At 42.0% G+C, this 17,453-nt stretch overlaps 1 protein-coding gene across 1 annotated transcript in view; it reads left to right on the forward strand.

Moving 5' to 3' along the window:
- Positions 1-17,453, forward strand: part of llgl2 (LLGL scribble cell polarity complex component 2) — a 38,837-nt gene that overhangs the window by 10,523 nt on the left and 10,861 nt on the right. The window contains exons 4-14 of the mRNA XM_075458073.1: positions 602-683; positions 767-882; positions 1,052-1,210; positions 1,929-2,091; positions 2,188-2,320; positions 2,414-2,468; positions 2,661-2,815; positions 8,594-8,805; positions 12,712-12,779; positions 12,874-13,027; positions 16,416-16,520. Of these exons, the coding sequence (XP_075314188.1) occupies positions 602-683; positions 767-882; positions 1,052-1,210; positions 1,929-2,091; positions 2,188-2,320; positions 2,414-2,468; positions 2,661-2,815; positions 8,594-8,805; positions 12,712-12,779; positions 12,874-13,027; positions 16,416-16,520 (1,402 nt within the window). The remainder of the gene's footprint in view (positions 1-601; positions 684-766; positions 883-1,051; positions 1,211-1,928; positions 2,092-2,187; positions 2,321-2,413; positions 2,469-2,660; positions 2,816-8,593; positions 8,806-12,711; positions 12,780-12,873; positions 13,028-16,415; positions 16,521-17,453) is intronic.

Here is a 17,453-nt window from a genome sequence, read left to right on the forward strand (position 1 = left end):
GTTGAAAACACGAAGACAATAGTTTTGATAGCGGTGGTACCTTGTGTCATTAGGCCAGTCCATTCAAACAATGCCACAGATTGTTCCTGTATGAAACAGGGTGAGGCATAAGATAAAGGACAATCTGTTGGCGAAGTGCAGGATGCCTCTGACTGGGTCAAAGGACAGAGCCATCTTTGTTACCATTGGGCAGCACACAAATCATTTGATTATGTGATCCTTTAGTTGTTTTTTTTTGTTGGTCAGAGGTTAGGGTTTGATGCACTTTAACAGTCCTCAAGCTCCTTAACTGGTTTGCTTTTCTACACTTTACCAGCCCTGAAGCTTTAGTTCCATTTGTCAGTAATTGTACTGCCTGTGGACTTTAGGCCAACATGACATTAGGAGTCCTGGAGAAGTTTTACAAAGATGGCTCTCTTTTGGCGTTTTGCTCAATACCTTCAATACAGAAATCAACTGTTATTGAATATTTAATCTAATATCTAATCTTCTACAGCATTAATGAGGCTTAAGCTCAAAGTGATTTTGGTAAAGGCTCCTGGTGTCCTGTAAGTGTGACTCCATCTGTCATAGGCCAACTCTGTCCCTAACCAGTTGTCAGGTATGGGGCTCCAGGTGTAGAATTCATGGGTCTACATGATGAGAATGCTGCCGTCACCCAGGTGCACTTCATGCCCCACCAGGTACAGTAAAAAGACGAATGCACTGCGGTCATAGAAGTAAAAGCTGCTCTGAACGGTACACTTTGATCGTCCCCTTTTTCCAGGTTGAGCTGGTGACTTTGTTGGATGACAATAGTCTGCACATGTGGACTTTAAAAGGCCACAACGGGCTTTCGGAGCTTCTGGAGATAGGACGCTTCACACTTATGGGACCACCTGGGTAAAAGACTTTTAACTGCAGAAACATTGTTCCAGTTTTCTTTCTTCCCCTCAGAAAAAGTTTCCTTTTGGACTAGCCACCATGAGATTGGGATCATAAGTGAAGTAAATTCCTATCCTTACACCGATCATTACAAGTGAAGTCGGCTCCCACCTTTTGTCCTCCTCAGTGCCCCCCCAAGTGTGACTCGAGTGACTGCAGTGCTGGCTCACTCCTCAGGTGAGCTGCTGCTGTTGGGAACCGAAGGAGGACATGTGTTCATTGTTGAAGTCCCAGGATTCAGAGAGCTGGAAGAGAGGAACATAAGCCTCGATCAAGTCGCCAGCAGGTGGGTAACTGCAAAATGAATCTACTTTTAGCTTGTCGGAGTTGATACATAACTATGATTGGTGCTTTTGAGGAAGAGGTTGCGCCAGGCACCTGGAAGGGAATTCAAAAGGCCTTCCTCCATTTCTAAAACTGCTGAAGTGACTGCATCTGAGGCAGAACACGGCATCGGGGTGCAGTCTGTCCTGAACCACATAAAGGGCATTGATTTACAGTGTTTGTCACTGATGATAATGCGTTAATGGTCAACACCCTTAGGGTATTCTCTGTTTCATCTACAATCAAATCTTGTAGAGCCAATCCTTCCGCAGATAACATTCAAATAAGATATATCTTATATGAATAAAATCCTAATGTTGTAAATATCTTTCTCCATTAACACATGAAAAGCTCCAGAGCTGGTAAAAGCTGCCAGCTTTTTATTGGATGTTTTGGGTCAACCCATAAAGATTGATCATTGCAATCCTCCACCAAGAAGTACATAGAATAGATTAAACAATACAGGAAAAACTACAAAGCATTACTGTTGTTTTTTTTAATGATTTTTGGAAACGTGTCATAGTTCCTTTAGTAATGTAACGATTTCAATACAAAGAATGTTACTATGTATTGATTGTTCTGGCTGAAGTGTGTGACACCACTTCTCTGTGTCCTGCAGATTTCCTGTCCGTTTTCTTTCACTTTTGCTCATCTCTTTTTCTCCTTTGTCTTCACTTCAGCGTACCAGATGACTACATCGGTCGGAGGAACCTGGAACACGTAGAGGCCTTACAGGAGAATCCAGTTCAATCCAATCAGGTTGTTGTTGGCTATGGACGGGGTCTCATGGTAATCTGGGACTTAGAGAAACAATGTGCCATCCAGCACATCCCTGCCACTCAGGTAATTATCATGTAAGAAATATTTAGGCTTGTAGAGATTGTTCTTCCAACCAGCCCAATCTTTGTGTATTTGCTATGTATTCCGTTCCCCCCAAAGCAACTGGAGAGCATGTGGTGGACGGAAGATGGAAGCTACATTCTCAGCTCACACAGTGATGGAAGTTACTGTCGCTGGATGGTGGGAGTTGAGGATGTAAATGAGGAGGAGGAGAAGTCAGACATTCCATATGGTAAGGAGGAAAAGCCATCCACTTCATGATTTGCTGCCACAGATTGAATGTGTTTTTGTGAGACTTGTGATGATTCGTCTTTTATCTCTGCAGGACATTTCCCCTGCAAGGCCATTTCTAAAATAGTTCAGCTTCCTACTAGAGAAGGGTAAGTTCCCTTAATTCAACCAAATACATTTTTTCTGATTCCTTGTAACTCGGCTCTCCTGAGTGGGACTGATTCTGATCTCTTGTTCAAAATCTTTCACCAGCATGTTCTATCAGTCATTGTTGCACATTCTACTCTGGGCAAACTGAACTGAACTGAACTGAACTTGAACCCGTTTGTGTGTTTGTATAGGCCTCCATTTCTGCTGTTCAGTGGTGGTATGCCCAGAGCCAGCTATGGGGACAGACACTGTATCACAGTGAACCACAGTAAAACCCAAGTGGCTCTAGACTTCACCTCCAGGATCATTGATTTCTTTGTCATCGGAGATGGACCACAGCATACAGGCAGGAAACGCACATCAGTAGTCACTCAGCATATGACATGATACACATAGATTAGTTTGTAAGTCTAAACAGAAAAAAAAATAGATTTCAGACTCCTCTACTAACTGCCGACAAGCCATTTCATCACCCAAGTGTTCTACAGTGGAAAAGCTAACAGAACAAACACCTTTGAAAGTATGGAGTTCTCAGGGGAACTACCCAGTTTAGCGACCTTCAGGTTGGTTACTGGAGCCGTTTGTCTTAAAATGCCTGACTTGCGTCCCCATAGTGACACTTTTGTTTGTGTGCTTTAATGCAGATGAGAAATTAGGTGACTTTAAGCTTTCTTCAACATAATGTAAAGGGAAGAACCTTTTTTTGCCAGAGATCGGATGCCCATCACCACATTTGTGAGAATTGGTATGTTTTATAGATCTGTGGAGATGTTAATCTTTTAAAGTCTTCTGAATGTACTATGGAGCATTTTATTTCATATGTGCACAGCTTATGCACTACAGTCAAACCAATGGTGCATCACTGATCCACTGACCAGCAGGCAGGTAGCAACTCTATGTTAGGGGAATGCTTCCTATTAAAGATGGTTGGACTGAGTACGCATTCAACATATGTTAAACAAAAAAGATGCACCCAATTTGGTCAGTCACAACTCATGTAGATTATATCTTTATTTTTTTCCCTGCAAAAGTCTGAAAAGTCATCACTCAATAGGTCTGGCCATCAAGGTCCATAGTTTCTGTGGCATTATCACCTCATGCTGGTGTCTATAACTCCCTACACTGAAATCAACTGAAGACTTATAGAGACTAAATATTTCAGTATTTGAATGGACAGTTGCATGATTTTTTTTTAGCACCTCTGCATATATTTTAATACATAGAAAATCCTTTCCAGAAATTACATTAATCTTGCATATCTAGTAAGTTTGAATTGTTAAGAGATATTTTGCTTCCAAAAACAAAAAGTTGGAGGGAATCTTTTGTTAGTAATGGATGCTTGATAATTAATTTTTGATGACATTCAAGATGCATTTCATCTCCAGTTCATTTTGGCCATTTTATTGCTTACATATACAGTGAATTGCAGAGAATATGAAGTTTAAGGGACTGGAATGTTTCATGCCTTATTTTAATGTAGCTCTACCAATTACTGAGCTTTATTTATATTATTATGAAAACTGTTTTTCAGACTCACTTCACATGCACACTACATGATGTGTGTTGCATATATATTTGAAATATTTGTGAGGTAGCAATGAATTTGTCATTCTTAACAGTTTGTTTTTGTTTTTTTGTACGTCCACTAGTCTATCCCTTTATTGCAAATACACCATCCCAGGAAGGTCAAGATCACTGTGACATGTTTTTGGCTATAAACGCATAAATATTCCAAGAATTATTGCTAATGATAAGATTAGAATTGTATTCAAATGTGTTGTTCTACTGGATGAAATGAAGTGTTGACAGTTTATATCCAAAAGGTCAAAGGTCAACATCAGTGTTCCATGAGCTCCATAACCGAGGCACATGAGGACTGTGGACATATTTCTAATTTTGTAATCCTGAATTGGTGACCTTGATCTTGATTTCACACCTTTAGTTTGGGGTGATTGTATAGATCATGTGTTCTGTTGGGTCGAAGACGGAAGTAAAACTTCAACATTTTAGAATTAATAGTTTCTGTCTTGGGGACAACTTTAATTCAGTTCAGTTTTATTTATATAGCGCCAAATCACAACAAACGTCATCTCAAGGCACTTCAATAATACAGTCCAGTTCAAGCCAATTAGTCCAATTCATTTATATAGAGCCAATTCAAAAACAATTTCCAAGCAAAGGAAACCAACAGATTGCACTGAAACTTCTCAGTCCAATCTCCCGTCCTGAGCGTGCCTGAGGCGTCTGTGGAGAGAAACAACTCCCCTTGAACAGGAAGAAACCTCTGGCAGAAACGGGAAGGGTGGCCATCAGAACCAGAACCAGGAAGGGTGGTCATCCACCTCCACCAGCTGGGGTTTGAGAAGACAGAAAAGAGGGGACAACAAACACCGTAACACCATCCATCCATCCATTATCTTCCGCTGGTCCGGGGATCGGGTCGCGGGGGCAGCAGCTTGAGCAAAGAGACCCAGACGTCCCTGTCCCCGGCCACTTCCTCCAGCTCTTCTGGGGGGCCCCGAGGCGTTCCCAGGCCAGCCGAGAGACATAGTCTCTCCAACGTGTCCTGGGTCTTCCCCGGGGCCTCCTCCCAGTGGGACGGGCCCGGAACACCTCACCGGGGAGGCGTCCAGGAGGCATCCTAACCAGATGCCCGAGCCACCTCATCTGACTCCTCTCGATGCGGAGGAGCAGCAGTTCTACTCCGAGCCCCTCCCGGATGACCGAGCTTCTCACCCTATCTCTAAGGGAGAGCCCAGACACCCTGCGGAGGAAACTCATTTCGGCCGCTTGTATTCGCGATCTCGTTCTTTCGGTCACTACCCACAGCTCGTGACCATAGGTGAGGGTAGGAACATAGATTGACCGGTAAATCGAGAGCTTCGCCTTCTGGCTCAGCTCCTTCTTCACCACGACGGGCCGGTGCAGAGCCCGCATCACTGCAGACGCCATACCGATCCGTCTGTCAATCTCCTGTTCCATTCGTCCCTCACTCGTGAACAAGACCCCGAGATACTTGAACTCCTCCACTTGGGGAAGGATCTCATTCCCGACCCGGAGAGAGCATTCCACCCTTTTCCAGCCGAGGACCATGGTCTCGGATTTGGAGGTGCTGATTCTCATCCCAGCCGCTTCACACTCGGCTGCGAACCGCTCCATCGTAACACCATTCAAAGGAAACCTGTTGGAACAGATGAGGCCCCCCAGCAGTCTAGGCCTATTAGCAGCTTAACTATGGGATGTTTCAGGATCACCTGAACCATCCCTAACTATAAGCTTTATCAGAAAAGGAAAGTTTTAAAGCCTAATCTTAAAGGTAGAGAGGGTGTCTGTGGAACCAGCTACCAGTTTGGGTTCAGGAAGCAGAGAGGGGCCTGATAACTGAAGGCTCTGCCTCCCATTCTAAATGTTTCCCTGCTTAAACACATTAGATTCAGATCAATGCATCCTTAGCAGGCTTGTGCAGACCTTAACAAAAGCAGGGAAACATCTAAAACCTGGAGGACAGCGGTCCTCGAGGACCAACTTTGGTCATCCCTGATCTAGAGCAATTATATAACTAGACGACGGAACTCTATCAGATAAATATGACTTAGACCAGCCTAATGCAGTTCCTTTAATCCCAATAACATGTTCAAGTCTGTGTAATAAGATACTGTGAGCGACCGTATCAAATGCAGCACTGAGATCCAACAGGACAAGCACAGACACAAGTCCGCTATCAGAGGCTAAGAGGAGATCATTGGTAACTTTCAGCAGTGCAGTTTCTGTGCTATGATGCACTCTGAATCCTGACTGAAACTCTTCAAACAGATTATTTCTGTGTAAGTGATCACAAAGCTGAGCTGCAACTATTTTTTCAAGAACTTTAGACATAAAAGGGAGATTGGATATAGGTCTATAATGAGCCAACACTTCTGAATCAAGAGTAGGTTTTTTAAGTAAAGGTTTAATTACAGCAACCTTAAAAGTCTGAGGTACATATCCTGTCAACAAAGACAGATTGATCAAATCCAATATGGAAGTGTCAATTAAGGGGAAAACCTCCTTGAACAGCCTGGTTGGGATTGGGTCTAAAACACAAGTTGATGGTTTAGAAGAGACTATTGCTGTTGTTAGCTCAGAGAGATCAACTGGGCAGAAGCCGTCTAAATACAAATCAGGTTCTAAAGATACTTCTAAAGCTGCTGTACTTGATGATACATCACTGATAATAGTGGGAAGGACTCCATCAATCTTCTCTCTAATAGAAACAATTTTATTGATGAAGAAGCTCATGAAATCATCACTGCTGAGAGTTAAAGGAATAACTGGCTCAGCAGAGCTCGGACTCTTAGTCAGACTGGCTACAGTGCTGAAAAGAAACCTGGGATTATTCTTATTCTCTTCTATCAATGATGAATAATAAGCAGTTCTAGCTTTACGAAGGGCTTTCTTATACATTATTAAACTATCTTTCCAGACTAATTGAGACTCTTCTAAATTAGAGGAACGCCACTGGAACGCCAACATTGTCCAGTGCTGTACGCATTGAATCTATAGTGCTGTCAACAAGAGTCAAGTGCTGCTGGAGTAAAGTTTAGGTAGTCGTCCTCTGTCATATCTGCACATGGCAGTGAAGAAAAGGATGATGGAATTAATTCTTTAAATCTGGTTACAGCATCCTCTGATAGACACCTTCTATACGTAAATTTCTTCTCAGAAACTGTATAGTCAAGTAATGTAAACTCAAAGGTTATCAGAAAATGGTCAGATAAGACAGAGTTATGAGGGAACACTGTTAACTGTTCACTCTCAATGCCATAAGTCAGCACAAGATCAAGGGTGTGATTAAGGCAGTGAGTCGCTCTGTGAACACTCTGAGAAAATCCAATAGAGTCCAATATAGAATTAAAGTTCATATTCAGGCTGTCATTTTCAACATCTACATGAATATTAAAGTCACCCACTACAATGACTTTATCTGTACTCAGCACTAACTGGGATAAAAACTCTGAGAATTCAGACAGAAACTCAGAATAAGGGCCAGGTGGACGATACACAACAACAAACACAAGAGGTTTCTGGGATTTCCACTTTGCGTGGGAAAAACTGAGAATCAGAGATTCAAAAGAGCTCAAACTAATCTTGGGTCTGGGACTGATTAGTAACCCTGATCTGAAAATAGCTGCCACTCCTCCTCCTCTGCCTGTGGTTCCAGGAACGTGAACATTTAAACAGTCAGAGGGAGTTGCTTCATTAATGCTAACATAATGCTAACATGATGCTAACATGATCCTCCAGCTGCAGCCAGGTTTCTGTAAGACAAAATATATCAATATGATGATCACAAATCAACTCATTCACTAACAGAGACTTCGAAAGGAGAGATCTGATATTCAGCAAACCACATTTAATAGTTTGATGTTTTTGTTCAGTTAAAGTTTTTGTTTTAATTTTTTTTTGCACAAGAGGATTTGCTCCTTTTGTGTTAATTGATTTTTTTTTTTTTTTTTTTTTTTTTTTTTTTTAATAGCAAAGAAAGATTAATTTGATTTAGTATTTTGGTTAATTATTTATATTTCAAGAAAATGTTGAATTCAACTGAGGTTAAAAAAAAAAGAGAGAGAAAGCCTGAGAATTTTATGTTCAAGTTAAGGAATAAAATGATTTTCATGTAATAACCACTGTATTGCTCTACTTTTGGAGAATCATCGCACGCGTTGTATGTGTGAGGGGGTACTCGTGGTGTGACAAGAAGGCTCAGGGGGTACTCAGACCAAAAAAGGTTGGGAAACACTGCGCTAGAGAACCAGACACACCGCTAAAAAGTGAGAATAAAGATTAAAGATCTGTAGGAGTGTGTTAGAACAGAACAGTAAGCTATAGAGTTTAACTATGCAAAATTGTGTTAGTTATAGATAGAAATAAAGTGATTATCAGTAGTCCAAGCGGAGCAAGAAATACCACAGTGCACAAGCAAGGTAACAGGAAGTGATGCAATGGGAGTTTGCTGTTTTCACATCAGAATATCTTTAAAGTGAGTCTTTATTCATCATTCAGCCAAACTCTGCACATCCTTTTGTTGTGTGACTCAGCCTTGCATGTGATCTCATAGTTGTTGCATCGTTCTGTCTGCCTGCAGGAGATCCCAGTGCGTTGGTGGTCCTGGTGGAGGAGGAGTTGGTGGTTATTGATCTCCAGTCAGAAGGCTGGCCTGTCATTCAGACGCCTTACCTGGTTCCCCTGCACAGTTCAGCCATCACCTGCTCGCACCACGTTTCTGCAATCCCCCTCAAACTGTGGGAGAGGATCCTCACTGCTGGTGCTCTGCAGAATACACACTACTCTAAAAAGGTATCTGTGTATGTATGTCACTTCACTTCTTGAAATAGTGTTTAATGGTAGTCACTGCCTTGAGTGTTGTGTCATTCTTAATTTCAAAAGGTTGTGTAAAATGTAAAAAGAAAAAAAAGGCTTTGCAACCGTTATAAAGCAATATTTTATTCACTATTGAACACAGAAAAAAGTTGAAAGTGAGACATTTTACAATTTCATGAAAAATTCCAGGTCATCTTGTATTTGATGGCAGTTACACATCTCTCTGGGACAGGAACAACAAAAGCCTTGAAAAGTATGTGGTACTAAATGGAGACAACTGGAGGAGCAAGTGGAAACCCATTAGGTTAATACATGAGCAGCAAAAATCTCAGAGTAATGTTGCTCAATGTAGTATTCTCCATACTTTTGAACATTCCATCATCTGTAGTACATCAAATGATCCGGAGAATCTGGAGACGTCTGTGCACAAAGGGACATCCCCCCCCAAATTAATCGGAAGCTCTGCGACTGGAGTGGATTTTTCTCTTATTTCTGACATCTCTTAAAATGAATTGCCATGCCAACGGAAGAGTTGTTTATAAATTGGAGCAGCTGATTGAGCTTTCCAAACACCAACTAAAGCCTGGAAAAAGATCCCAAATCCACAATTTCAAGGGGAAATGCTGTGAATGTTGATGGGGAATTTTAGATTACTAGCAAATAAAATGGACAAGCTTTGAGCACTCATGAGGACACAGAAAGATGATCGAGAATGCTGTTCTCCACTGAGACATGGCTACAGGATGAAATGTGTTGACAGAAACCTCAGAACAACAGGAAAAGCAAAGGAGGAGGTATTTCAGTGCCTAAGGACAGATGGTGTAAGCCTGGACATGTCACTGCGAAGGAGGAGATCTGTACCCAGGACATTGAACTGTCAGCTGTGTGTTTCTACCCATATGATCCACCAAGTTAACCTGTGTTATTTTGGTAGCGATGTATATATTGCCTGGGACTGTTGCCGACACTGATCATAAGCGCTGTTGTTGCAAGGCTACAAACACAACATTTCCAACCCAGTCATGGCAATTTCAACCATGTCTTTCTCTCTGCTATACCACCTGCAGGCCCAGAGGATGTCAGCCCCAGGGTCTGTAAGGCCTTGGCGGAACACCTATGTGCCCTCACATCCCACATAATGAAGGTGCTGGAGAGACTGTTATTGGCTCACTTAAATAAGCAAGTGAAAACCTTTCAGGATACACTTCAGTTTACTTATCGTTACACATCTTAATCATAAACCTGTTTCAGCGAGCCCTGTCTCATCTGCACGCAGCAGCCAGCACAGTGAGGATCATGTGCTTTTGATAGAATTCAGAAAATACAGGAATGACAGAATATACCTCCACACCCGCCTGGATTACTGCCTACCTGCCAACAGACCACTGTGGGAATAAAATGTGTCTGAGAAGGTAGTCAGCAGCGCACAGCAGCACCATGAGCACTGTACTCTCACCGTTTCTCTTCACTCTGTACACCTCAGACTTGTACACAGGGAAAAATTTGTATTGGAATTTTGTGCTGATGGATCATAAACTGGGAGGAGGCCCCGGGGAAGACCCAGGACACGTTGGAGAGACTATGTCTCTCGGCTGGCCTGGGAACGCCTCGGGGCCCCCCAGAAGAGCTGGAGGAAGTGGCCGGGGACAGGGACGCCTGGGTCTCTTTGCTCAAGCTGCTGCCCCCGCGACCCGATCCCCGGACCAGCGGAAGATAATGGATGGATGGATGGATGGATGGATCATAACCAGGTTGTAAGTAGAGGAAAGGAGCAAGAGATTAAAAATAGAGTAGGCAATTCATTGAAAGCTGGCTCTGAATTCAAACAAAAAGTTTAAAACCACAGCCTTAAAAGGTCAAAATCTGCACCAGAATCTGGCTTGCAAGTTCTTTTCTTTTAGGCATTCCCACTGTGACCCCCTGATACAAAGGCAAAATGGCTTTCTTCTTTTGAATGTGGAAGGATTGATGAGCTGCTCCAGCAAGGCCTCTCACAGTGTGCTATCGCTGCCAAGGTTGGACTAAGTAAAACAGTCATTTTAAATTTCTCAAAAGGGTTACGGGACAAAAAAGACGAGTGGTCGACCCAAGAAAATTTTACCTGCAGTGAGCCGAAGAATGCACCAGGCTGATCCTTGACCCAAATTAAGGACGTTACTCATGCTGACTGTAGCCATAAGATAGCATCTGCAAGAGACGGGCTTAAAGACCACAAAACCTCCTGAAAAAGCCACTTCTCCTCCCGTGCCACAAACGAACCCCTTTGGACTATACAAGGGAGCAGCAAACATGGGACACTGAAAGGTGAAAAAAGTTTTATTCACTGATGAGAAAAATGTCCCCCAAAGTTACTGGCATGACGAGGAGATCCCACCGGAGATGTCTTCACAGTTGAGGAAGCTCCATTGTGATGTGGGGTCCTTTTTCTTTCAATGAAAAAATGGAGCTTCAGGTTGTGCAGGAGCGTGTCCGTGTGGTGTCTTTCACCAGGACAACGCTGCAGTCCACCATGCCCGTCTGACCAAGGGCTTCTTCCAGAGAATAACAGCGCTCTGTTGGACCATCCTGCGTCTTCCCCCTGATCTGAATCCCATTGGGAACATTCAGGGATGGATGACAAGAGTTGTTTACAAAAACAGATGTCAGTTCCAGACTGCGGATACCCTTTGTGAAACCATCCTCACCACATGGAGCAACGTTCCCACTAGCCTCCAGGAAACACTTGCGTCAAACATGCCTAAACCAATTTTTAAGTGATCAATAAGATCGGTGGGGCTACTCACCACTGAGACACTTTGTTTTTTGGGCTATGGTCTAAAACTTTTGATCAGCTGACGAGCAGCCTGTTTTTGCATTTTGAAGCTCTACTTACAACCTGGTTATGATCCACCATCGCGAAAAGCGAATCCTTGTCATTTTCCCCCGGGTTTAGTAGTGTATTACAACAGCATGGCTTTGCCGTAGACGAGTCCAGGTGCTGGACTGACCTGCCTGCAGTGCAGCCCTATAACCAACTGAAAACATTTGGAGCATCATGAAACTCAAAATCTAGGACTGAGTAGCCAAAACCCTTAATCAGACTAGAGTAGAACAACATTCCTCTCCCAAAGGCCTATCAACTTAGTTCACAGGAATGCTACAGTGGTAAACATGGCTGTGTATCAGCTTTTTTGAGAAATTAAATTCAAGATGAGCCAATATTTTTCATGAAATTGCAAAAGGTCTTGCTTTCAATATTTGGAATGTGTTCTATATTCTATTTAAATACAATATTGGTTTATGAAATTTGTAAATGAATTGCATTCTGTTTTTCTGTTTTCAACTTTTTTGTAAATGTGTTTGTATTTGGAGCAAACCTTGAATGCATAAGTTGGTTTCACCTCAGGCCTAAGCCGTCTCAAACTGAATGTTTTAGTAAGAAGAGCCACAGTAGGATTATTATTCATGATCTAAATTCAAAAACACTTCCCTAAAATAATTGCACGCTTGTTTCAGCAGTAAGTTGACGATGACTGTGAGTGTTTTGCATCTTTTTTAATATCAGTTGATAGTGCTTAGAGCTCAGTGAAAGTGTAGATTATTTTCAAAACGTTGTTTTTGGTAGTGTGACCAAATCCATTTTGTAGAATAGGTGACTTGGAATTCATGGTGGAAGTATCTGAATCTGAAGGTCATCAAGACAGCCCTAAAATGCACTTTTCACACAACTCGAGACCTCAGCAAATACAGATCCTGTATGCGATTAAACAATCCTCAGCAGGGCTCTTCATCATGAATGCCGTGATTTACCCTGTATTTGGTTAAATTCTTTCATTTCTTGTTCAGCATGTCCATTAAGTTGGCTTTATCGTTAAACTTCAATTTCCCTTCTGTTCCTGTCAGCCATGGCCAATAACTGGAGGTCAAAACCTGGCCTCTGACCCTCCACAAAGAGACTTGCTGCTTACAGGGTTGGTAGAGCTGTACTTCATGCATATCTGTTGGAATATTGACTTGAGATACAGCAGAATCTTTTAACTTTGTCGTGTTCACTTTAACATGCAGGCATGAGGATGGCACTGTTCGTTTTTGGGATGCATCGGGAGTCTGCTTGTTCCCCATGTACAAGCTGAGCACAGCTTCAGTGTTCCACACTGACGCCGACCCAAATGAAAACCTGAATCCAGGCACTGAAGGAGAGTGGCCACCATTCAGAAAGGTGTGGTGTTTTTTTTTTTTTTCTTCTTGTGTATGCAGATGAGCTTCAGTCAGTATGTGAAAAGGTAGCTCTGATGCTGCTGCCCAAACAGATGAATCCAAAGTGTGTGCCCTCTCCACCACACTTGTAGAATATCTGTAACATCTGCTGCAAACACCGAAGGGCCAAAGGTTCCTCAGTGGTACAGTCTTCTCTGTCCCATCTTGTGGACACGCTCAGTGTTGCAGTTCCAGTTCAGTCTGTTATACAGGTAAACTCCCGGGTACAGATTTGTCTCCTTCACAGTGATTAAATCATCTGTTAGTCAAAGTCAGGTCAAATTTATTTATATAGCATATTTCATGTACAAAACAATTCAAAGTGCTTCACATAAAATAAAAGCATTGCAGCAGGGAGTGGAAGAAGCATTGGAAATGAATATAAAAAGAAACAAATAAAATAATTAAAATGTTTAAAAACGAGCAACAGTCTAGATAAGTTAAAAGATATTTCATGCATAGACACATGAGAATAGAAATGTCTTTAACCTGGATTTAAAAATGTCTCCATTTGGTGAAAGTTTAATCTCCACTGGCAGTTTGTTCCACTTGTTTGCAGCATAACAGCTAAATGCTGCTTCTCCATGTTTAGTCTGGACTCTGGACTGGACCAGCTGACCTGAGTCCTTGGATCTAAGAGCTCTGCTGGGTTTATATTCTCTGAACATATCACAGATGGATTTTGGGCCTAAACCGTTCTGGGATTTGTAAACCATCAGCAGGCTTTTAAAATCTATTCTGTGACTGACTGGAAGCCAGAGTAAAGATTTTAAAGCTGCTGTGATGTGTTCAGATCTCTTAGTCCGGGTTAAAACTCCAGCAGCAGCGTTCTGGATGAGCTGCAGATCAGGGTCTCCGCGGATCCTTAAAAAGTATTAAAAAGTCTTAAATAAAAAATACTTTTTTTAAGGTCTTAAAATGTCTTAAATTTCGCCGATTTTCGAAGAGTGGCATTAAATTTCATCTGGGCGAAATGAAAGAAAGATATGTCTGGAGAGACGATTTTCTATCGCTCTGTGCACAATAATGGCGACCGCTGACGTTTTGTGTGTGCGCCAGTACTTCCGGTGAAAACTTCCGGTGATTTGACAGCTAGCGCGTCAGGTTAGGGCCAGTGGCCGTAAACAAAGGTTAACTTATAGCCGAGAAGAAAGATGATAATATAACGTAGCTAAAAAGACTAGCTTTCTTCAGTAGCCTAATGCTTACCGATTTAGCAAGTCTAGCAGCCTAGTTGCTAATGCTAGCCGCAGTAACGTTACCAACCATACCTGACGTCAAGGTGTTGGCTGAGCAGGGGCAAGAGTATGGGGCTGGCAGAGTTAACTTCATAATGGGTGAGTGCAGGTTTCATTCACTTGTTTTCATTCTTTCACAGGATTGATTCACTTCATTGGTTTATCCGATTGCTGGCCGCCGAGCCATTATGTGTCTGGGTTTGTGTAGGTTACTGATCATGGTTGTATGATGTGTGTGAGAGTGTGTATTTTTTCTATGGGTACGTGCCATTGACTGTATGAGCGGTCTGTGCTCGTTTTTATTTATTTGATTAGATTGGAGATACTTTATTAATCCCGAAGGAAATTAAATTTTGTCGTGTGGTTTATGCTGCAAAGTCACTGTCCATAGTCTGTGCTTCACGTGAGTTGTCCAAAGTTCTGGTTTAAGTTCACTTGGGTAGTAAAATTGTTTTGCTAGTTGTAAAAGCACAGTAGACATAACTCGAAAATTAGGTTCAATTATGGATTTATTTTGCTCAGAGCCTCAGACAAACAGACAGACAAATGGCAGCGAAAACACACTCCTTCGCAGAGGTGTGACAATTGGGCACGATTGTCCTGTATTGTGTGTGGTGTTCCCTTGTGCGTTCAAATCTTATGCGATCATGTTGACACACTGATTCAGTATCACTGAAGCACACATTTCACACTGGACTTTTTTTCAACACCGAACAGCCTAGAGTGTAGTTTTTATATATATTTTTGCCGTGGTAATGGTCTTAATTTTTATTCTTAGAGGCCTTAAAAAGGTCTTAAAAGTCATTAAATTTGTTGATAAAAAATGTGCAGATACCCTGGCAGATGTTTAATGCTCTTTTTGGGAAGTCCAGTTAAAAGAGCGTTACAGTAATGGAGTCTACTGGAGATGAATGCATGGATGAGTTTCTCCTGGTCTGTTTGGGAGAGGAAACCTTTAATTCTGTTGATGTTTCTGAGGTGGTAAAAAGCTGCCTTGGTGACAGCTTTGATGTGGCTGCTGAAAGTCAGATCTGAGTCTATCAACACTCCGAGGTTACCAACTTGGTCAGTGATTGTAAGGGCCTGAGTCTCAAGATATTTACCAACGCTGACCCTCTTCTCTTTGCTACCAAACAGAATGATCTCAGTTTTGTCTTCATTTAATTGTAGAAAATTCTCTCTCATCCAGGTGTTTACTTCCTCCAGACACTGACACAGTACGTCTGCTGGGCTGCAGTCGTCCGGTGACAGAGACACATAAAGATTCATAGCTGCCAATTGTAACAAAATAACTCCGGCCTTCTAAGTAGGACCTGAACCAGTTAAGGACCGCTCCAGAAAGTCCAACCCAGTTTTCCATCCTGTGCAACAGGATTCTGTGATCTACAGTATCAAAGCCAGTTAGTCAGCAATGTAATACCTCCATATTTGCTTTTGCCACTGCTTGTAATGTCTCTGTCTGCCCCTATACTCTTTCAATTCAATTCATTTTTATTTATATAGCGCCAAATACAACAAATGTCATCTCAAGGCACTTAGATAATAAAGTCCAATTCAAGCCAATTGGAATTCAATTAATTATAATCATAATTTTGCAGCCATGTCTCGATGAAAGGCATGATGAAGCTTTCTTGATTTTTCTGCTCTGTCCTTGTAAACATTCCAAGCTCATCCATTTTATTTGGCAGTGATCACACATTCCCCACGATGACCGAGGGGAAAGTGTTGCGTCCTCAGTCTGTTTCTCCATCTTGCTCTTGCCCGACATCCGAAGTGTTCCCTCTCAAGCTCATTAGGGATTTGGGGTCTTTGTTTTGGGCTTCAGTTGGCAGTTGGAAAGCTCGGTCAGCTATTCCTGTTAACAGTAACTTGTAATAACAGATCATTAAAAAAGTTTGGAATGTGAGATGAAATCAATCAAGCGGCACAGCTTCTCAACCAATGCACAAAAATCAATGTTCTGTTGGAAAAAAGCTCAGTGGAAACTGTCAACAGATACAATATGATCAGAGCCATTTGGAACAAAATCTATTTAATGTTTTCTGCAAGAGCCTCATTAAAGTACACTTTTTTTTTGTTTTCTTTTTTTTTTTTTTCTTTTTTTACCCCCAGGTTGGCTGTTTTGACCCTTACAGTGATGACCCAAGGCTTGGAATTCAGAAGATCCATCTTTGTAAATACAGTGGTTATCTGACTGTAGCTGGCACAGCCGGACAGGTAACTCTCACATCAGAGAAGATTGGTACCATTCTTCCATGCAACTTGAACAAAATGAAATGTTGTGTTGGTCAAACCGCAGCCAGACATTTAGACTGTCTTCTTAACATAGTCCAACCAAAATCCTACAAAATCAAGCTTCTTAAACACACACCCGGATAATGCAGTGCACTCCAGCATGTAAACATTCAGCCTCAGAGACTCAAAGGGGCTCCACACATGTTCCACAGTTCATGTGAAGAAAACAAAGTGCACAGGTATTGAAATGGAGCTGAATTCCCTATGAAGCTGCGCTCATTTCCATATTTTTCTGTTTCTTTTGTCAGATGGCTGAACATAAAGACTACATGTCAACTCGTGCTCCCTTTAAGCATTTCCAGACTTTCGCTCTGCTCTTATACAATCCTGATTTCATTACCTCAGCCTCATCTGGCATAATCAATCACAAAGTAGTGTAAAGATAACTGCTGTGCGATAGAGTATCTTAAAGGTTTTCTCCCAGTCGGCTTCAGTCAGTAATTCAGCCTTGCTGCTGCTCATGTATACTGTGACAGGGACGGGGGTCTGATTAAACAGCCAGGTGGAACCGTACTTCCACTCACCTCTGCGTGTAACTGGGCTCACTATCTCTGTTCATGGCTAGTTATCTAGGAAAATCAAGTTATTTTAAAGAGCACTTGGAATCCTCAGCGTTATAGTGACTTTTCTCCTGACTAATATTTTTAGTCAGAAGTCAGTAAACACTTTGTGTAAATGCTACAGAACAGGGGGCCTAACTCTTGGTCAGTGTCAGGCTTGTGGGGTGGAAAGACTGAGAGGGAAAAGCATCTTTCACAGAGAAATGAATCGCTTATCTGAAATGTGTTGATGGATTCAGTGCTTCATGCATAGATATTCTACAGTTTTCAACAAGACATGGGAAGCATTAGGCAA

Source organism: Odontesthes bonariensis, chromosome 23, assembly GCF_027942865.1.
Source record: "Odontesthes bonariensis isolate fOdoBon6 chromosome 23, fOdoBon6.hap1, whole genome shotgun sequence".
Taxonomy (NCBI): domain Eukaryota; kingdom Metazoa; phylum Chordata; class Actinopteri; order Atheriniformes; family Atherinopsidae; genus Odontesthes; species Odontesthes bonariensis.